Source organism: Leopardus geoffroyi, chromosome B4, assembly GCF_018350155.1.
Source record: "Leopardus geoffroyi isolate Oge1 chromosome B4, O.geoffroyi_Oge1_pat1.0, whole genome shotgun sequence".
In the NCBI taxonomy this organism is placed as follows: Eukaryota; Metazoa; Chordata; class Mammalia; order Carnivora; family Felidae; genus Leopardus; species Leopardus geoffroyi.
In genome coordinates this window covers 76,223,378-76,244,318 of record NC_059341.1, presented here as the reverse complement: position 1 = coordinate 76,244,318, position 20,941 = coordinate 76,223,378, and the positions used below count along the sequence as shown (strand labels likewise).

Sequence of the window (20,941 nt, the reverse complement as noted above, 5' to 3'; positions counted from 1 at the left end):
GATTAATTATTAAACTGAGTTCCCGCGGGAGGGAGCGGGGCCGCGGCGGCTGGGCGGGAATGGCAGGGTGGGGGCTGGGGGAGGGAGGGAGGGAGGAGGATTGAGGAGTGGGCGCGGGGGGGGGTGGGGGTAGGTTCAGCCTCCAGGGACCCCGGCCGGAAGGAAGCCGACCCTCCTGGCGCGGGGCGGGGCGGGGTGGGGGGGCGGTGGGTAATCGCTGAGAAAGAGTGGGCTTGCTGGCGCTCCCGGGGACCCCTGGGTGAGGGTGGGTGGAGAACGCTGCAGGAGGCATCCAGGGGGTGGAGGGAAGGGATAGCGGGCGGGACGGCCCCCTCCCCTAGGGTCTTGATCCCAGAACAGAAGCCACTTGTTTTCCCAGGACTGGGGGAGGGAGCGGCCGGAGAGAGGAGGGGGCGCGCGGAGGGAGGGGCGCTGCTCGGGCTCCCCCACCCCTACCCGGCTCCTCGGAAGGGGAGTGGGCCCCCGCGCGGGGCTCGGGAGGCGGAGGGGGAGGGGGCGCCCAGACAATAGGAGCTTGTGCCTTTAAGGCGGGGAGTCCGGGAGCCGGCGGGGAGGGGACTTCTGGATCCGGGGTAGAGGGCGGCTGCGCTGGCCAGCTAGGAGGGGGCGCGGGCCGGGCGGACTGCGGACAGCGGGAGGGACGGCCGGGACGCGCGGGCACGGAGCAGGACCGCGGGACGGCCGGCCGCCCGGCCGGAGCCCGCGGCGGTGGCGGGGCGGGGGCCCGGGGGAGGCGCGGAGCCCGGCAGGCAGGTGAGCCCGCGCGGAGGAGCGGTGGAGGGGAGCGGCGGCGCTGGGCGCTCGGGTCTGGGGTGGGGGGGGGGGGCGTGAAGACTCCGCGCGGCTCCCGAGAGTGAGGGTTTTTTGTTGGGGGCACAGAAGCGCGCGATGGGGAGGCTCGATAGTGTTTGGAGGCGAGCCTGAGGCCATTGGGGCTGGACTGAGAAATCGGGGAGGAGATGGGGGGCTCAAGGCTCCCACTCTCACCCCCTTCCTCCACCCGAAGCGAGTGCCAGGCTTGCTGGGACCCGGGGAAAGGCATGTATTGGGGGAGGGACTGGGTGAGGTTTTCGCAGAGGGGCTGTGGGGTGAGCCTCCGAGTTTGGGGTAGACTGTGATTGTGTTTAAGGGAGGAGGGCAGTCTGGGCGGCAGGAGGGAATGCCCTCTGCCTGCAGGAGTTCCCCCCAACTCCCCTAACCCCAGAGCTTGGCGATGAAAAGGGTGGTGTCACTGCCCGCTGCAGGGGTCCAGGGTGGGGAGCAGACTTTATTCTGAACGTGGCCTGACGGAAAACCTAGAGGTGGAATACCGAGATGGGGACTCTTTCCCCATACCCTCCCCTTACTAGAACACCCCTGTGGGTGGAAAATCCTAGTGGGGGTTGTGTGCTTGGGTGTGGAAGTGGGAGCCTTCTGCGGTCTTCAGGGAGACTGAAGGCTGGGGAAGCCAGGCCAAGGCAATCCTGGACCTCCAGATACAGGCCTTGGGGGAGGCTCCTCTACATCTGGAAAGGCCTGGAATTGAGGCCCACTTCCCAGCATGGTGGGCGGTGCTGGCACTGAAGGGCCCTGTCTGGGCAGCGCCTTCTACCATGAACTTTCTGAAGTCACTTTAAATCCCCTGGAGCCTCCTTCTGCCAAGGAGGGCAGGGGCAGGGACAGACAGAGGTGGCCAGGAAGAGGGTTTGGGCAAAGCAGTGGGCAGAGCTATCCTTGGGGCTGGACCTTGGCCTGCTTCAGACTCTGGGTCTCAAGCTGGAGGATCAGGGTTGGGAGGGACTTGAGGTCTGGGAGGCACTGGGCCTCCAACTGCCAAGCTGAATGGATGTGGCTCTGGCTGTGGGAGCTGGTGTCTGGAGCAGCACATCTGTGAGAGAGAGCAAGGGACCAGGACCCAGGGGCGGAAAAGGTTGGAGGCAGGGGAAGAGGGAGGTGGTCTGTGGTTCAGAGTGACGGATTATTTCTGGACAACGAAGGTTGGGGGACCATGTAGGGAAGTTTTGTGGCTTTGAGCAGTGCCCTCCCTTGTTCCTTGTCATACCGGCCTAGTCTGGGGTGCCAGGAGTGTAGGAGCCTGGTGAGTTCTCCAAGGTGGGCAGTGGTGCTTGGGGTGGAGTCCCAGGTGGGGTGGTTGCAGTTAGTTGGACAGTTACATAACTCGGAAGCTAACCTCTTGGGGAGTCAGAGTGTTCTGGGGATGGTCATGCATTCTCCTGGACAGTGTCTGCCCCTTCCTCTGTGGGTATGAGCCAGATGCTAGGATGTGCTTCCAGGAGGCTGGGAACATGGCCAGAAACAGGTCCCTTGGGAACAGAGGTCTGGGCCATTTCAAGCGGGGGGAGGAATGGTTAATACAGGGCAGGGGACTGGCAAGTAGGAGGAGGCTGAAGCAAAATGTCATGGTAGGGGTGGTGGGAAACCTGCTCACTCTGGGCTTTGTCTCCAGCAGCTCTGGGGACTGACAGCCAAGGACGTGGGGACTGATAGAACCAGGTGTCTGACTGGCTGGGGAGATGTGTGTTCTTGCTTGTGGCTCTTCTGTCTTTCCATTTCTTGGACGCTGGCAGAGTTTTGGGTTCAAAGTGGTATAGGGTGGGGGAGAAGAACTCATTTATCGGGTGTGTGTTATGTGAAAGATACTGTTGGATTTTTTTCATGACTATTACTTTTCCCATTTTACAGATGAAGAAACTGATACAGGGAGATAGTAACTTGTTCAAGGCTGTGCAGCCAGCATGTAATTACCCTAAGGTTTGAAGCCTGGTCTTGCTCCAAAAATCGTGCTTCTAATGAAGTATTTTGAAGAGCCAGGCTTCCTTTGGTGACTTTTTCCAAATGCCAACCTGACCCAAAGTCTTGGATTTCTGATCTGTCCCTCCAGAGGGTGCTGTTGGTGATATTAGGAGGGCACGGTGCTCTGTGGGATACGGGAGAAGGGATGCTGAGAGAAGTTGGCTGAGAGTGATCCAGGGATGTGGGTCTCTAGCGTGCAGAGAGGTCCCCAGTCTGCCTTCTGTTTAGTGGGCCTCTGGGTGTCTGCTCGAAGTGCCACTTGTCTGCCTTGAGCTGCTGATCCTGTGGGCATTACTCCCCCCCCCCCCCCCCCCCCCAGTGAGGACAAATGTCAAGGCTGCTAGCTCTGAAGGTTTAAATACAAAGAGCCCCAGGGTGCCCTGTGGGCATGGAGGAGTGTGGCCCTGTTAGAGACACAGGCATCTGTGGACGAGAATGCTCTCATCCACACTTTCTCTTGAGCTGCTTTCAGCTAGGAGACACATTGAGGGTATTGTCGTGGAGTCCTCCCCACCCCAGTTGAAGGCACTACCCTCCAGGAGACCTGAGATCTGGGGCTGATTTGGTGACCTAGGATCTCTGTAACTTGGGCTAGCTGTATAGAACTGCTATGGACCTTGTTTTCTTTCTTTCTTTCTTTCTTTCTTTCTTTCTTTCTTTCTTTCTTTCTTTCTTTCTTTCTTTCTTTCTTTCTTTCCCCCTTCTTCCCTTCCTTCCTTCCTTCCTTCCTTCCTTCCTTCCTTCCTTCCTTCCTTCCTTCCCCCTGTCAAATCTGTGTGCAAGGTGGCCACAGGAGCAGTTTCGCAGGGCTTTGGTGAAGATCAGATGGAATTAGGTATGTGAAAGGGACCTCGAAGAGTTTAAAGCACAGAGAAAATATTATCTACCCATCCACTCTAGGAACGCTTATTTAGACCCTATTAGGTGTTTGCAGATACAGCAGGGAGCAAAATGGGCCCAAATCCCTGCCTTCATGAGGCTGACATTCCAGTGAGGAGAGACAATGAACAAATAAGGAAAATATATAGAATGGCAGTTGCTGATAAGAGCTGTGGAGAAAAATAAAGCATGAAGCTGGGAAGAAAGATAGGGAGCTCCAGGAAAGGGGGTTGCTATTTTAATAGAACGGTCAGGGAAAGACTCACTGATAAGGGAACACTTGAGCTGTGACCTGGAGGAGCTCTTAGTCCAGGCAGCGGGCACTGCAGTCCCAGGCCGCCCCATGCATGGTGTGTTGGGGACCAGCAAGGAGGCTAATAGAACTGGAGTGCAGTGAGAAAGATGAAGAATCCTAGGATTATCACTCTTTATTATTATTACACAGTAGCTGCTCTATGCCAGTGCCCTTGAGCTTTCTCTCTGTCTTTTCAACATACATTTCTCAAGTCCTTACCATGAGCCAGGCTCAGTACTCGGTGCTGGGGCTAAGGTGCTGAGCAAAACAGGACAATCCCTACCCTCACAAAAGTTTATAGTGAGAGGGGTGGGGACACATGGACAAGGGGCAGTTTAATTGTGATAAGTACTATGGAGGAAATGTACAGAGGGTAAACAGGGGGCCAAATTTAGTGTGGGTGGGGGAGCTGGGACATCTTCCCTGAGGAAGTTCCATCTAAGCTGTGACCCGAGGGAGAAGTTGCATTTGGCTTGGTGAAGTGTGCATGGTGTGAGTACGATGAGGAACAATGTAGAAAGAGATTCCCTTTTGTATAGAGGTCACCGATTGGCAGCTCACAGGCTGAATTCATTCCATAGACGTGATTTATTTGGCTTGCAGTGTTGAAAAATGTGAGTTACTTGCCAGCATTTAAAACTCAGGAGATGTCATGTTAAAATGTACATTTTTTTCAGCTTCTGTTGAAAATCAGAAGATCAGGCTCCACTGGGATGCCCGTGCCGGCTATGTGCTGGTGAGGTGCCTGCCCCGGTGCTCAGGAGTGGACTTTTCAGTTCCTCCCAGACCTCCTTTGCTCATTGACACAGGCACTCGAGCTTGTAACCACCAAGAAATCAGTGCTTTTTAGGGAAGAGGTGAATGTTGAAGTGTACTGCTTTGGAGTCCGGCAGATCTAGGTTAGAATCTTGGTTCCCACACCTCCGTGGCTGCTTGATGTAGGGCGAGTTACCCGCCTGCTTCTGTCTCGGTTTCCTCACCTGCTGAATGGGGATCCCGTCGTCCTCCTCCATACTTTTATGTGAGTGGTGTGTCGGAAGCGTTTAGCTTGGCTGTGGAAGTACTTGGTTTATGTAGCTACTGGTGGCGGTAGGCCGTGACGGTGGTGTTAATACCAACTCGTTCCCTTCTCTCAGCAGCATGTCCTGGTTTAGTGGCCTCCTGGTCCCCAAGGTGGATGAACGGAAAACAGCCTGGGGTGAACGCAATGGGCAGAAGCGTCCACGCCGTGGGACTCGGACCAGCGGCTTCTGCACACCGCGCTATATGAGCTGCCTCCGGGATGCACAGCCCCCCAGCCCCACCCCTGCAGCTCCTCCTCGGTGCCCCTGGCAGGATGAGACTTTCGTGCGGAGAGGTGGCCCAGGCAAGGAGCCAGGGCTGCGGGCGGTGGCCCTCGGCTTTGAGGACACTGAGGCGATGGCGGCGGTCGGGGCAGCCGAGGTGGCACCCGACGTGGCAGCCCGGGGTAGGCGGTCTTGCTGGCGCCGTGTGGCCCAGGTGTTCCAGTCCAAGCAGTTCCGCTCGGCCAAGCTGGAGCGCCTGTACCAGCGGTACTTCTTTCAGATGAACCAGAGCAGCCTGACGCTGCTGATGGCCGTGCTGGTGCTGCTGACGGCCGTGCTGCTAGCCTTTCATGCTGCACCTGCCCGCCCTCAGCCTGCCTATGTGGCCCTACTGGCCTGTGCCGCCGCCCTCTTCGTAGCGCTCATGGTAGTGTGTAACCGGCACAGCTTCCGCCAGGACTCCATGTGGGTGGTGAGCTATGTGGTGCTGGGCATCCTGGCAGCCGTGCAGGTTGGGGGTGCCCTGGCAGCCAACCCCCGCAGCCCCTCTGTGGGCCTCTGGTGCCCCGTGTTTTTTGTCTACATCACCTACACGCTCCTACCCATCCGCATGCGGGCGGCTGTCTTCAGTGGCCTGGGCCTCTCCACCCTGCATCTGATCTTGGCCTGGCAGCTCAACCATGGTGATGCCTTCCTCTGGAAGCAGGTGCGTAGTCAGGAAGCAGGCACAGGGTAGTGCCTGGGGGCACCAGGCCGGGAATGAGAAGGGGTCTGGTAATCGAGGGTGGGTGGGGACTGGGTGTAGGGATGTCTGGTTGTGTCCAAGAGGAAGGGCAGATGATGGGAGGCGAGGTTTCAGGGGTCGGCTCCATCTGGGATCTGGAGCAGAGGGCACTGCTGAGGAGAGGGAGGGCCCCAGGACCCAGCTTGTACTCTCACCAAGGGCCACGGTTTACAGCTCTTTGGCCTGAGGCACCTGAAATCTGAGGCACCTGAAATCGTGTAGCCCATAGACCTGAGTAGGGCTGGAAGTGGGAATGTGATGTTTAGCCCCAGGGCAGGAGCGGGGTTGAGAGGGCAGTGTTGGCGACATCTCTGGCCCCAAGTCGATACATGAGACGCAGGCCTTGGTGCTATTCCTGAAAAGCAGCTCCAGGTGGTGACCTGGAGGGAGCAAGCGGGGTTTGGGTGGAGTTAGCAAGAGAGGAGTTGCTTCTCTCCTGGACCAAGGCAGTCTCTAAAAGGACGCGGAGGGTGATAAGTAGGATTCATTTTCTCCTGGGCTGGGAGTGGTTTGAGTGGGGTTGGAAGAGGGGCATCAGGGTCTGATCTCCTCCTACCCTCCTCCCACTGAGCACCAGGGGTCTGGCAGCCCTGCCTCGAGGTTCTCTGCCCATGCCAGCTAATGCATCTGGGTTCTGAGTGGTGTGTGGGGTGGGGCTTGACAGCATGGTATTTGAGTGAGAAATTAAGGCTTGGCTCCGGGCAGACCTGGTTGTCCAATGGGCTGCGTTCTTTTCTGTGAGCTCTTAGACAACTAACCTTACTTCTCCCAGCCTTCTTCCCAGTCTGTAAACGTGGGATAAAAATCGTATCTACCTCATGATGTTGCTGTTAGGTCTCCACCCTCTCCCAGAGTGGAGTAGAACCCGACAGGGCAGGGTTCTCACCTGGGGGCAGGGAGGTGTGGGAGTGCTGTAGGGGATAGTACTCAGGGAAGGGCCCTCCCAGAAGTCCCTTTCAGAGAGACAGGAGCATGTGGAGTTGGCCATCTCAGGTCATCCGCTTGACCAGGGAGCAGAGACCAGGACATCTTGCCCAGCTGATCTTCAGGGGCTGCTCTAGACACGGCCCCTAACCAACACACCTCATGATCCCTGTGCTGGTACCCTGATATTGAGGGTGTCTGTCTTGCTCAAGTTTTGAGGGAATTGGCCTCTGCCTTGTCTAGGGTTTGTGGCCTGTAGCCCACCCTAGCCCCACCCACAAAGAGGAAGTTGCCTGGGGCTCCCAGGGTGAGAAGCTGGGTGCTCTGGCATGATGCCCTTCTCCGCCCAGCTTGTGCTCCGGAACAGAACGTACCTTTTTAAAAGTAACTTTATAGCCCATTTGTTTGTGGAGCACGCACCCACAAGGCAGCCAGACCTCTTAAAGGGCCAGGGTCTTTCTGTCCTTGCGGGCCCCCCACTTCTCACCAGGTAGCTATTGTGCTGGGCTTTGGAGTTGGACTACCCTCCTGGGGAAGGAAGAGCTTGGAGGAAGCCAGCTCTCTGGCTGGCCAGGGGTAGGTGGGTGTCTCTTCCCTGCTTTCAGCTGGCATGGTGCCCAGAGCCAGGCCCAAGGCTTGATTGGGGAGGTGCCGCCCCATGGAGGCCAGGACTCTGCCAGCCTCCTGCCTCCCCAGGGGCACCCAGCTGCAGCCTTACCCAGTAGGTCTCAGCATGCACGTTCTTGGGGCGAGGGGAGAAAGTCACCCCTGCCCCTGTGCCAGTCCTTAGAGCCAGGGTTGCCCATACCCCTTCTCTGAACTAAGAAGGATTCCCTGTGTTCAGTTGGCCTATGGGTGTCTGGATGGTGTGGGTCTATGGCCTCCTTTCTAGGCTCCTTGGGCAGCCCCTTTCCAGATCCAGCCCTGCTCATGGGAAGGAGGCTTCGTTCTCCTCTGACCCACTCATTCAGACACATTGAGCAGTTTCACCCAGTGACCCTGGCGCAGCCTGGAATCTCCTCTAGTGCCCTGGCATCCATTTTTTCTCACAGTGGGATAGGGGTCTGTGTACGGATCTATTTCAGTCTCTCGTCCCCCTTCCCCTTCCCTCCACCATGACTCACTTTTTCCTCTTGGGCTCCTGGGGCCAGGAAGGGAAGTTGCCTGGTTTACCCCCCTTCCCTTCTCCCCGACTGGGGGCTATTCTTAGAAACTCCTGAGGGAGATAATGTGCCCCCCTCTTCACCCCTGCTGCTGGGAGGGGGGCCCTTGTGAGCTGGACCGGGAAGGAAAGCTGGGAGGCCAGTCCTAGAGGGTCAGAGCTAGAAATAGCTGGGGGTTTGCCGAATCTCCCCCTCCATTTTACCTAAGAAAATTGAAGCTGAGGTCCCAGAGATGAACTGACCTTCCCAAGTTTGCAAGACTGGTTCTGGTTCTGGGCAGAGCCCAGAATTCCTTTCTTCCAGTTGGTGCTCTTTCCCTCCCTTCTCCCCAAACCAGAGCCCTGCCCCAGCCAACTTGGGTGGAGCCACAAGTGCCAGGTTAACCCCTGAATTTCCAGAAACACTGAGGCCAGCTTTTCTTAGACATGCTCTCCAGTCAGTGCTACTGATGCTGATTGAGAGGTGATCATCCTGAGATCAGGGTCCTAGGGCATGGGGGCTGGCTGTGCCAAGTATTGGGGGTGCTGGGCATGGTGGCAACACTTCCTAGTTAGGAAGAGTTTTTCATGATAGTCGAATTGATGACTCCCAAGCCTGGGCTATGGGGCTGGACCTCAAGAGCTTGGGTGAGTGGAGTAAGTAGGAATCTTGGAAATCTGGAATGTACCAGCAGTAGGGTTTGGACAGAGGCTTTGGAGTCTGACTGTCCTGGATTCACGTCCCACACCAGCCACTATTAGCTGTGTGATCTTGGGCAAATTACTTAGTTTCTCTGTGCTTGAGTACCTCACCTTTAAAATGAGATAGTTTCACTTCATAGAGTTGTAGGAAATCCATCAGTTACTGTATAGGAGGCAGCTATAGAAGCCAGCCATATTGGAGACAGCCAGCAAATTAGTTCCAGTGATTATAATAATAATTATTATTCTATCAAGTTATGTCGGAGCAGGGAGGAATCTTAGAAATCTTATTGTCCCGCTCCAGGTTCTAGATGAGCAAACAGAGGCCCAGAGAGATGAGATGACTTGTGCTGGGCATTCACAGGAGGATATAGAGCTCGAGTCTCCTGGGTGTTGTCGTGTGAGGAGAACCACATGCAGAAGGAGCAGCATTTGTCTTTTGTTTGGGCTGATTGTGGGGCAGGAAGTCATAGTGTTCCGGGCCGCGGCCCCATGACCCACCTTGCCCTGGTTGGTGCTTCTGCTCCCAGGAGTTGTGAGAAGCTCTCATTTCTAGCTGTGGAGTGATCCAGGCAGGGGTCCAGAGTCCTGTGGGAGAAGAAGGAAGTGTATTACAGGGGTGGGGAGAGCTTGGGGACAGACAGGGCACAGGATCCAGGCTTCCTTCCCGAAGCAATGCATCCACAGAGAGGATAGCAAGTTGCACCTGTGCGTAGGTGGGGGGTGGTCACCATTCAGCCTCTCTCACCCTCTTGCAGCTTGGTGCCAACATGCTGCTGTTCCTCTGCACCAACGTCATTGGCATCTGCACACATTATCCAGCTGAGGTGTCTCAGCGCCAGGCCTTTCAGGAGACCCGTGGTTACATCCAGGCCCGGCTGCACCTGCAGCATGAGAATCGGCAGCAGGTGGGGCTGTTCTCCCTGTCCAAGGCCTTCCCCCACCTCACCCCCAGATAACCTGTATGCTAGATCTGCTGCCTTGTACCACTCCATGGAATAGGTCTGAATGGTTCCCCCTGATTGTGCACAGCACAGGCCCTGTGACACTGGGGTTCCTGTCTTGTCTGAAGGTGGGAGGGCATAAATGGGAGCATGAGTGAGGGGTTGCATGGGGGGTGGTCAGAGAGGGCTGGGAGGTATATCTGCTGTAGACTGTAATAGGGGAGGTCCAGAAGGGAAGCTCAGGTCTCCAGGGGGGTCTGGGAGGCCTCTGGGGTTGTGGAGGCACCAGGAGGAATTACAGTATGAGGCTAAGAAGATAGTGGTGCCCTGTTGAAACTACTGGTCTAGGAACGGCTGCTGCTATCAGTGTTGCCCCAGCACGTTGCCATGGAGATGAAAGAAGATATCAACACAAAGAAAGAAGACATGATGTTCCACAAGATCTACATACAGAAGCATGACAATGTCAGGTAGGGTTGGGGGTGGGAGGATCCCAGGAGGGATGGGGGGACCTGGGAGTCTTTGAGGGCCACGTGGCCCTTTCATCTTCTCCCCATTGTCCACAGCATCCTGTTTGCAGACATTGAAGGCTTCACCAGCCTGGCATCCCAGTGCACTGCGCAGGAGCTGGTCATGACCCTGAACGAGCTCTTTGCCCGGTTTGACAAACTGGCTGCGGTGAGGGTGCTGGGGCTGGGAGGGCAGGGCTGCATGTGGTGAGAACATAGCCTCATTGGAGCGGCCTGGGAGAGTGGGCTAGATGGTGACTCAGTGAGGGTGCTGGGTGGGCAAGAGAGTGGGAGTGACTGTCTCCAACTCTCTCCCCTTTAGGAAAATCATTGCCTGAGGATCAAGATCTTAGGGGACTGTTACTACTGTGTGTCGGGGCTGCCGGAAGCCCGAGCAGACCATGCCCACTGCTGTGTGGAGATGGGGGTGGACATGATCGAGGCCATCTCGTAAGCAGTGTCCCTCCCAGGCTCCCTGGAACTGAGGGTGCCCCCACCAGCTCTTACCCTTTGATGTGTCCTTGGGATTTTTTTCTCAGTTTTGGCTGTTTCTCTGTCTTGGAGATCCATCGCCTGGGAGGGGAATGGATCTTTCTTCAGCTTGTGCACTTTAGACTCCAGCCAGCCAGGCAGGGTAGGGGAGCCATGGTGAGGGGATTTGGGCTGGTGAGAATGCTAGTTGAGCAAGCCTAAGGGGAGAGCAGTGACTCCTCCCTTTGTAGCTCAATTCCACAGGATGCTGGTGAACACAGTTCTCAAACATTTGTCCTTGAGACCCACGCAGCCTTTTGCCCATGTCCAGCCAAGGCTGTGTTCTCATGTCTGGCATCTGGGTCTGTCCCTGCCTGCTTGGCTCTGAGGGGAGTGAAGGGCCTGAGTTCTGGGCTGGGGGTGGGGATGTCTGTGCCAGAAGCTGAGCCGGAGCCGCCTCCTCCCAGGCTGGTGCGTGAGGTGACAGGTGTGAACGTGAACATGCGCGTGGGCATCCACAGCGGGCGTGTGCACTGTGGCGTCCTTGGTCTGCGGAAATGGCAATTCGATGTGTGGTCCAATGACGTGACTCTGGCCAACCACATGGAGGCGGGGGGCCGGGCCGGGTGAGTGTCGGGTCCGGGTGGCCAGGGATGGGAGTGAGGTGGGCTAGCCCAGGTCTCACCCTCCTGTTTCCTCACAGCCGCATCCATATCACTCGGGCCACACTGCAGTACCTGAATGGGGATTATGAGGTGGAGCCAGGCCGTGGTGGTGAGCGTAATGCATACCTCAAGGAGCAGCATATCGAGACCTTCCTCATCCTGGGAGCCAGCCAGAAACGGGTCAGTCCAGGGTGGGGGTGGGGGCAGGCAGGGAGAAGGGCAAATGCAGGGAGCAAACAGACATCTTGTCTGGGACCCTCTTTTGATACTGTGCCCGTGCTTCCTGCACAGAAAGAGGAGAAGGCCATGCTGGCCAAGCTGCAGCGTACACGGGCCAACTCCATGGAAGGACTGATGCCACGCTGGGTGCCTGAGCGCGCCTTTTCCCGGACCAAGGACTCCAAGGCTTTCCGCCAGATGGTGAGGGGTCCACAGCACTAGGACCTGAGGCCTCACCTTCCTAACACGCTGTGCCCCTCTTCCCTCTTTGGCCTTCCTTGTTGTGGCTCATACATCTCCGTGTATGACTTCTGGTACTGGGGGCAGGAGGGGTGACTTCATAACAGGGGTCCTAAGCCCCTCCAAAGTACACGGGGGGAGCACTCAGCACAGTGTTGGGAATGGGGAAGGGATTGTGGAGGCGAAGATGGTCTGCCCTTCACCCCATTGCACACTTTGTCCCTTTCTCCAGGGCATTGATGATTCCAGCAAAGACAAGTAAGTCAGGTTATTGAGGAGGGAGGAAGGGGAGGGAGAAGGCACTTACACCCTGGGACAGGGCTGTGGGGGAGCCGAGATCCCCCCTCTTTCCTGGACTGTAGGTGTGTCGTGTGGGAGTAGGTGCCACACAGCTACTCCATTCTTTGGGTGCTGCCCATGCCCTTCCTTTCTCATTGCCTCTCACGTGGTAATGCTCATGCCCCTGGTGAAGCCATGTCCCCTGCCCTCAGCCGGGGTGCCCAAGATGCCCTGAACCCTGAGGATGAGGTAGATGAGTTCCTGGGCCGTGCCATCGATGCCCGCAGCATCGATCAACTACGGAAGGACCATGTGCGCCGCTTCCTGCTCACTTTCCAGAGAGAGGATCTTGAAAAGAAGGTTTGCCCCCAAAGGCTAAGGGCAAAGGGGGATGAGGGCCGGGGTAGGAGGGGAGGTTCGGGGGGGGGGGGAGGCTGAGCACAACTGAGGGATCAGCAGGTTTTTTGAGGATTGGGGGGTGACCACAGGGCACAGTGGGGATTCCTATTAATTGAGCCACTGCTTGCCCCTACTTGAGGCCCCTGGCAGTGGCCTGCCTCCCCCAGGGCAGAGCCCAGCCCCCAGCTCAGCCTCTTCTCCCTCAGTACTCGCGGAAGGTGGACCCCCGCTTCGGAGCCTACGTAGCCTGTGCGCTGTTGGTCTTCTGCTTCATCTGCTTTATCCAACTCCTCGTCTTCCCACAGTGAGAGCCCCGCCCTTCCTTGCTCTGTTTCTCTTCCCTCCACCACTTCCCAGAACCTTCTTAAACACCCATGCAAGCTCAGTCCTGGGAGCCTGTACCCTGCCAATCTGGGGAGTGGGGCAAGGATGCCCAGGACTTCCAGAGTAACATTTTCCCTGGCCCTCTTCTGCCCTAGTTCAACTCTGCTGCTTGGGATCTATGCCAGTATCTTCCTGCTGTTGCTGATCACTGTGCTGACCTGTGCCGTGTACTCCTGTGGCTCTGTATGTTGGGGGTTCTTCCAGGGCTGGTTGGGGAGGGCAAGCTGGGCCGGGGCGGTGAGGAACCATGTAGGGAGAGGGAAGAGAAGGCCAGGCCTCCCTTACTGGGCCCCATCCCTGGTTGGCCTTACCCCTTGGCTGACACAGTCTCTAACTCTCAGTCTCTTGCCTGTCTGCAGCTCTTCCCCAAGGCCCTGCAACGCCTTTCCCGCAGCATTGTCCGTTCTCGGGCACACAGCACTGCGGTTGGCATCTTTTCAGTCTTGCTTGTGTTCACCTCTGCCATCGCCAACATGGTAAAGGTCAAGTGGGGATTCTTCTACCCCTCCTCTATGCCAAGCACTGCTCTGGGCTTTGGGGCTACAGAAAGGAATAAGACCCATTTCCTGCCCTCCAAGAGGTTGTTATCCCAAAGGAGGGGGTGGGGTTAACTCTAGTCTCCCATTCTCCTTGCTCTCCCCATCTCCTGTCATCCTTTAGTGAGAACTTTGACCTCCAGGGTATAAGGCACTGAGGCATGGCCCTTGAGCCCCTCTCCTCCATGCGTACCCTGATATGCCTCCCTCAACTTTTGCAGTTCACCTGTAACCACACCCCCATACGGACTTGTGCAGCCCGGATGCTGAATGTAACACCTGCTGACATCACTGCCTGCCACCTGCAGCAGCTCAATTACTCTCTGGGCCTGGATGCTCCCCTGTGTGAGGGCACCGCACCCACTTGCAGCTTCCCTGAGGTGTCCAAGCCGTGTTCAGGCGGGATGGGGTGGGGGGTTCCTAATCAGTACTAGTTATTGACTCCTCTGTGCCAGACCTGCTGACAGGCAATGGGGACCCAGGATCTCACCGGAGTTCCTACTGGAGGAACATCTAGGGGTCCTGGAGTGGTGTGGGGCTGGCTGTGGAAGGTGAAGGAGGTTTGGGTTTGAGGTTGTGGAGGGGAGCTTAGGTCAGGCAGGGAAGTGCAGTGCTCTTCCTGAATGGGTGGGGGAGGGCATGACTTCTGTCTTCGTCCAACACCACCTCTGCCATTGCTCCCCAGTACTTCGTTGGGAACATGCTGCTGAGTCTCTTGGCCAGCTCTGTCTTCCTACACATCAGTAGCATCGGGAAGTTGGCAATGATCTTTGTCCTCGGGCTCATCTATTTGGTGCTGCTTCTGCTGGGCCCCCCAGCCACCATCTTTGACAACTATGACCTGCTGCTTGGTGTCCATGGCTTGTGAGTTTATCCTCAATCCCTTTAATCCCCTGTGAGCTTCCTGACCCTTCTGGGTCACTGTGATTTTTCTGGTCCCCAGGCCTCTTGTGCCCTCGCAATGTCACCACTCACACTCCTCACCTTTAGGGGGAAAAGAGGCAGTAGAGGAGCTCCCAGCATATGACCCCTAACCGTCACCCCAAGGAAACCCCAGTCTTGGGAAGTCCCTGTGTCTTTAGGCTAGACATTTAAAGAATTCCTTCTCTCATTTGCATGGTGCTTTCATACCCATTCTCTTAGGCCACACAGCTGCTTGGTGGCAGAGCCCTGGCTAGGAACAAAAACTTTCGACTCCTGATTAAGGGCTTTGCCTGGGACACCACACTGGCTTTTCCTCTGCAAACCCCATCCCATAGCTCTGTGTAGTAGGAAAAGCCTCTGGAGTCCACTGGGTTTGAACCCCACTCTGCCTCTTGTTAGCTATGTGACCTTAGACAGGTAAGTTAACTTCTCTGAGCCTCAGTTTCCTCATCTGTAAAATAGCAGTGGCACCTAGATTGTAGATGGCTGTAGAGATTACAGTAATATTTGTTGAAGCCCTACTCCAAGCCAGGTGCCACGCTAGGCCTTTTGTGCGCACTATTTAGATCTTGTCCCTCTTTCACTGATGAAGAAACAGGCCTAGAGTTAAACATCTTGTTCCAGGTCACAGAACTGGTAAGTGGAGGAGCTAGGAGTGGAACCTTCTCATAACCTCTGCTCTTAATGAGTTAATATAAGCACAAGCCCTGGCCCTGTGCCTTATTTTGTGCTATGTGCTCAGTAAATGCAGTTTCTGAGCATGCAGTCTCCCCTTCCCTGCCCCCACCCAGCAACCCAAGAACTGATGACTTTGTCTCTTGTGTCTTCCTGCCAGGGCTTCTTCCAATGAGACTTTCGACGGGCTGGACTGGTAAGTGAGGGCTCTGGGGCAGGAAAGGGCAGGACTGCCACATGTCTCTTGCAGACACTGAGCTTGACTCTGCTTACCCTCAGCCCAGCTGCAGGGAGGGTAGCACTCAAATACATGACCCCCGTGATTCTGCTGGTGTTTGCTCTGGCGCTGTATCTGCATGCCCAGCAGGTGGAATCAACTGCTCGTCTGGACTTCCTCTGGAAACTGCAGGTGACTGAGTGGGCCTCTGGGGCAGGGGGAGGATCCTGGGGACAGAATCTGGGTCAAGCCAGAAATGCATCTTGTTAGCTGGCCAAGGCTCAGGCCGCACCAAGCCCACCCTGGCCCCAAGCCTTCTGTGTGCCCATCCCCTATCCCTGCCTCATTCTGTCCCTGCCCCTATCACCCCTTTGCCTGTTCTTCAGGCCTCATCTGTCCATGCCTTTCTTCTTCCCCGTGATTCCCTCTGATGCCCGTCTCCAGGCACTGGCCACTGCACCTATCTCTTGTGAATGTTGGGCAGTGGGTGATGGGTGTGGTGTCCACAGGCAACAGGGGAGAAGGAGGAGATGGAGGAGCTGCAGGCATACAACCGAAGGCTGCTCCATAACATTCTGCCCAAGGACGTGGCTGCCCACTTCCTGGCCCGGGAGCGCCGGAACGATGAACTCTACTATCAGTCGTGTGAGTGTGTGGCCGTCATGTTTGCCTCCATTGCCAACTTTTCTGAGTTCTATGTGGAGCTGGAGGCAAACAATGAGGGCGTCGAGTGCCTGCGGCTGCTCAACGAAATCATCGCTGACTTTGATGAGGTACTTATCTGGTTGGTTGGTGCTGGCAGAGCACCTAAGGGAGACTAGCCGGGCCAGGGCAGTGGAGAGAACTTTGGATAGGAGGGCCAGCATTGGAGGAGGCGTGGCTGGATTGGGAGGAGGAAGGGAGGTTTGATGGGACCCAGAGATGTTAGGGTAGGAGTGAGGGTAGGTACAGCAGAAACAAGGACAAGGACCCTTGGTGTCCGAGGCAGCGAGGTCAGCCCCAGTGGGGCAGGGTCATCACTGCTGGGGATCAAAGGACATGAGGACCTGCGGAGAGGACAGGATAGGTACCGGGTGGATGTTACTGAATAAGAAGGCAGTAAACTGGACAGAACCTCATGAGCCCAAGTAAGCAAGATGGGCCCCTCAATAGAGAAAATGGAAGCAAATGTGAGGAAGTATCTGAATATCCAGGATATTTACTGTTCTGGAGGAAAGTCACTTCCCTCCGGTACTCAGTTTCCCAAAAAGTGAGGGTTAGAATAATTGATGGCTAATATCCCTTCTGTAGTTCTGTGAGCTATGGAAACTTTGTGAGCGAGCTTTGGAAGTTGGCCTAAAGCTGTATGCTTGAGTCCTGGCCTGGGGTTCTGATGGCTGCCTTGTAAAGGAGGCCTATTTTCCAAGTTCCTCCCTCAGTCCTGCACTAACTGGAAGACGGGACTCACTCACTAAAAGGATGGGAGCTGTTGAAACAGGGAAGGTGGGGGGAATGAGGCCGAGGCATGGCATGAGTGAGCATTGGGCAGGGTGGGTTTGGCCTCTCTGCCTTGACAGCCAGGTCTCCCTGTGCTGTCCAGATCATCAGCGAGGAGCGGTTCCGGCAGCTGGAGAAGATCAAGACGATTGGTAGCACCTACATGGCTGCCTCAGGGCTGAATGCCAGCACCTATGATCAAGCGGGCCGCTCCCATATCACTGCCCTGGCTGACTATGCCATGCGGCTCATGGAACAGATGAAGCACATCAACGAGCACTCCTTCAACAATTTCCAGATGAAGATTGGTGAGATGGCCCGCTTGCCTGGCAGCTTTTTCCCAGGGCTGTTTCTGGGTGAGGCCAAGGAATCAGGCTGGGGATGGCATCACAGATTTCCCATCAGGAATCCTTTGGGATGTCCTTTTCTCTCACCTCCTAGCTCGTCTCATATTAAGAACAGAGATCATTGATTGAGAGCCTACTGTGTGCTAGGCACTGAGACATCGTAATCCTCACATTGTTATCCCCTTTTACAGATAGAGACTGACTCTCAGATTAAATAATTTGGCCAAGGCCAAACAACTAGTAGGTGGCTGAACTAGGATTCAGAACCAGGTTTATTTAAGCTCTAGTACCTGTACCCTCACCTATGGCCAGTCCAATAAGAGGTACTTCCTCTCAGATGTCCTAGGAGCTGATGGGCGGGAGTAATGGTTAACAGACTGGGTTCTGGACTCATAACTGGTTTAAATTCCGGTTGTTCCACCTACTGGCTTGTTTAGCAAGTCGCCCAATTCCTCTACGTTTCACAAGGTTATCTATAAAATGGGATGATACCTACCTTTTAGGGTTGTTGAAGGGATGAAATAATGGAATGCATAAAGCTTACCAGAGTGGTTGGCACAGAGCGAGCACTCAGTTGATTAGCTACTGTTAGAGCAATAGCTGTTTTAACTCAGGGGAGCTGCTCAGCTGACATACCCAGATCTTCCATTCTTTACAACCAGGACACTTGTCCCTTTGCCACTTTTCTTCTCTGGGTCCTTCTAAAGGTTCCAGGAGGGGGGGGGATGACTCCCTGGGCTGACTCTGGAACATCCACTAGTCTGTTTCTTGCTGCTGTCCCCATCGCAGGGCTGAACATGGGCCCAGTCGTGGCAGGCGTCATTGGGGCTCGGAAACCACAGTATGACATCTGGGGGAACACAGTGAATGTCTCTAGCCGTATGGACAGCACGGGGGTCCCTGACCGAATCCAGGTGAGGGGGATGTGAGCAGAGGCTGGGAAGGGTATGGGTCCGGAGGGCTTCTGCAGGTCAGCTAGGACAGGGGTAGGGTGGCAGTGTTCAGTGGTTGGGGGTGTGTGGGATGGGGGGCTAGCATGACTAGAAACCCCTGGACCCCTGCAAATGCAGCAGGAAGGATCCCAGGCTAAGTGGGTTCCCCTCCCATCCCCCAGGTGACCACGGACTTGTACCAGGTTCTAGCTGCCAAGGGCTACCAGCTGGAGTGTCGAGGGGTGGTCAAGGTGAAGGGCAAGGGGGAGATGACCACCTACTTCCTCAATGGGGGCCCCCCCAGTTAGCAGGACCCAACTACACATTCAGCTGACAGGACCAAGGTGGGCATTTGAGTGGACTCTGTGCTCGCTGGGTGGAGCTGTGGCAGGGGGCACCGAGCCTCCAGACCCTGCTGACCACAAAAGGGAACCTCCCAGCAGGCTGTGCTTGGACCATGCTCGTCTGCCCTCAGGCTGGTGAACAGGGGGATACCAAGAGGATTATGCAAGTGACTTTTACTTTTCTAATTGGGATAGGGCTGTTCCCTCTCCTCTCTTCCAGCTTTTGGGAGCAGGGGAGGGGGCAGGGCAGCAGCAGAGGCAGCAGGGATTAAAATGGCAGCTTGCCATGCCTACCCTTTCCCTGTCTGGGTAACAGACTCAGGGCTGGGCCCTTCCTTTCCCTCTTTTTCCTGGGAATATTTTGTACAAAGACTGGGGCAGGCATGAGGAGTGCCTATTCCATGCTTGCCTCTGCTATGCCTGCATCCCCAGCACTGGCCTTGGATACCCCACCCCAGTCGGGTCTTCCTCCTAGGCACAGGGCAGACGAGGGAGATGCTCTAGGGACCCTGCTCTGTCCATATTTCAGGGGAATGTTTCCATTTGCCAAATCCTAGTCCCATGATCTGTCCCCAAAGGGGAACAAAGGGACTTCTGACAGCTCAGATTTAGCCCTAGTTCCTGCACAGCTCCAGGAAAAGGGGCATCTAGCCTCCTTTGGTACTGTGAAAACACCCAGCCAGAAAGCAAGCATGTATGTGGGGATGTCAAAAGGTCAGGAGCTGGAAGTTCACCTGTAGATGCCCAAGAGAGCAGGCTGGCCAGGGAGTGGGGTGGTACCAGACTCTTGATCTGAGGGCCCCATTGGGGTCAGGATCAGGTCACTCCGCCCCCATGTTCTCTTGCTGTCTGCTGGCAAGGGGGCACAGAGCATCTCTACCCCTTCTGTTGCCAAATAGAAAAGGGTCAGGGCATGGAGGAGGGTGACCCTGATCTCAAACCTGTCCTCCCAAGTCTTGGCACTGGGGAGGGCCTGTATGTCTGTGTAATGTGTGTGCCTGTCAGCCTTTTTGTGTGTGTATCTGTTTCCAGGTCTGTGTGTGTCCTTATGGTTCTCCTCAGCTCTCCACCCTGGGTTGCCTCTCTCCTGTGGGCCTCTGTCTTCGGGGAATAAGGCAGGGTTTCTGATTTCAAGGGATGGAGAGAGACGCCTAGGTTGTACAGGAGTAGCATGGGGTGTGGCAGCAAGAGGAAGGTGGCCCTGGGGAGAGGAGTCCTTTTTGTGCCAAATCCCTAAGTGCCATTTGGGGGCCGTGTGTGCAGCATGACTGTCTCCCTGCCTGGGGCAGGGACCCAAGCGCCTGCTTGAGCCTCAGTGCTCCATGCACTTGAATTGTCTGGGTTTGGCGGGCAGAGCCTCAAGACTTTCCTGGGTTCCCCAGATGGTGGTATACTTTGGGACTGGGGTAGCATGGGATCCCTCTGAGGACCCAGATACTGGTACTAGGGGATGGGGCAAGGGAACCTGAAACTTGGCTTTCCCCAGCCTTCAGTCTCAGTCTAGCATGTTCCTGGCTCCCCAGTCTCCATGAAGCCTTCAAGGGCTGGAAGGAGGGTCAGGAGGTTGGACTCTAGATTCCCTTCCTATCTCTGCCTTCCTTTTACTCCTTTCCCTGCAACCTCCTTGCCACCTAACTTAGTTGGTGCCTTGGTTTCTCTGTCTGTCTGTACCTATTTAAGCCAGAGGCATTAGCCTGAATTTTGCTTGAAGATCATTTTGTGTTAAAGATGATTAGAGAGACAGAGAAGAGGGTTCCAGAGTTGCTAAGTTTGGGGAATGAAAGGGGTGGGTGGCACCCTTGCCCTTCCTCATGCCTTTTCTGACTCGAGCTCCTTGCAGAGGCCTGGTTTCTGGCTTGCACTGCCTGCCTTGGGGGATCTTGATGCATCAGTCAAGTGGGTCATCAGGCACTTCATTAGCTATGGCAGGAGGAGGGGAAAAGACTAGTTGGTCCAGAGAGAAGATCAACTCCCTCTCCCCAGACATATCCCTGGATGGGAAAGGGACTGCTTGGAGCCCTGGGGTGGGGATAGGGGTGTAAGGAGACCAGAGTGGGAAGACCTCAGTCTTGGGTGATTTGTCTTTGCTTCTTGTCAAGTGGGAGGGACCTGTCCAACACCCTGACTCCCCATACCACAGTGCCAGCCATGCCCTTTTCCTGGGCTACCATTGCCCCCTTTCTCACCAGTTGGTGGGGGAGTCAGTGGATGGGAGGCCCATGGACTTTGGTTTTATAATGTAACCACTGTGGGGGTGGGGGAGGGTGGTATACCATGTATTTCAGTGAAATATTTAATATATTTAAATATCAATAAAATCAAACTCTTTGTAAAATTCCCAGCTCTCTGAAGATGTTCTGGGCCCTGGGTTGGGTCAGAAGTGGCAGAGCCAGGTATAGGAGGCAGCCTTTCCTCTGTGGCTAGAGGGTTTCCTCTGGTTTTCTCCCTGCCAAGCTGAAGCTGCAGTGTCTTCAGAGAGCATGACTACTCTAGTCCCTTCAGCATCATGAAGACCCTTGTGTGTCTTCCCAGACTTGTTACTCGGACACCTGCCA

General features: G+C 55.7%; 1 protein-coding gene across 7 annotated transcripts; it reads left to right on the top strand.

Moving 5' to 3' along the window:
• The first annotated feature begins 425 nt into the window (after positions 1 to 425).
• ADCY6 (adenylate cyclase 6) lies at positions 426 to 20,723 on the top strand. Of its 7 annotated transcripts, none has more exons than XM_045464683.1 (22): positions 426 to 774; positions 5,128 to 5,980; positions 9,584 to 9,733; positions 10,118 to 10,239; positions 10,336 to 10,447; positions 10,601 to 10,728; positions 11,217 to 11,375; positions 11,453 to 11,594; positions 11,706 to 11,834; positions 12,106 to 12,131; positions 12,365 to 12,512; positions 12,758 to 12,855; positions 13,031 to 13,118; positions 13,295 to 13,411; positions 13,693 to 13,851; positions 14,157 to 14,335; positions 15,231 to 15,266; positions 15,350 to 15,479; positions 15,797 to 16,060; positions 16,867 to 17,071; positions 17,900 to 18,024; positions 18,225 to 20,723. In XM_045464683.1, exons 2-22 carry the CDS (start codon positions 5,129 to 5,131, stop codon positions 18,348 to 18,350), a joined length of 3,495 nt encoding a protein of 1,164 aa, XP_045320639.1. In that variant the 5' UTR covers positions 426 to 774; position 5,128; the 3' UTR covers positions 18,351 to 20,723. The 7 variants fall into 7 exon arrangements, with proteins under 7 accessions (XP_045320639.1, XP_045320638.1, XP_045320642.1 ...); XM_045464682.1 differs by having other exon boundaries at positions 5,125 to 5,980; XM_045464686.1 differs by lacking the exon at positions 426 to 774 and adding an exon at positions 1,937 to 2,098 and having other exon boundaries at positions 5,125 to 5,980.
• Positions 20,724 to 20,941: the final 218 nt, after the last annotated feature.

Bases quoted from the DNA above. Each gene is read 5' to 3' on its own strand.
- ADCY6 (XM_045464683.1), top strand. From the start codon at position 5,129: ATGTCCTGGTTTAGTGGCCTCCTGGTCCCCAAGGTGGATGAACGGAAA. The intron at 12,132-12,364 runs GTAAGTCAGGTT...CCCTGCCCTCAG, and splicing joins GATGATTCCAGCAAAGACAA to CCGGGGTGCCCAAGATGCCC. The intron at 14,336-15,230 runs GTGAGTTTATCC...TCTTCCTGCCAG, and splicing joins CTGCTTGGTGTCCATGGCTT to GGCTTCTTCCAATGAGACTT.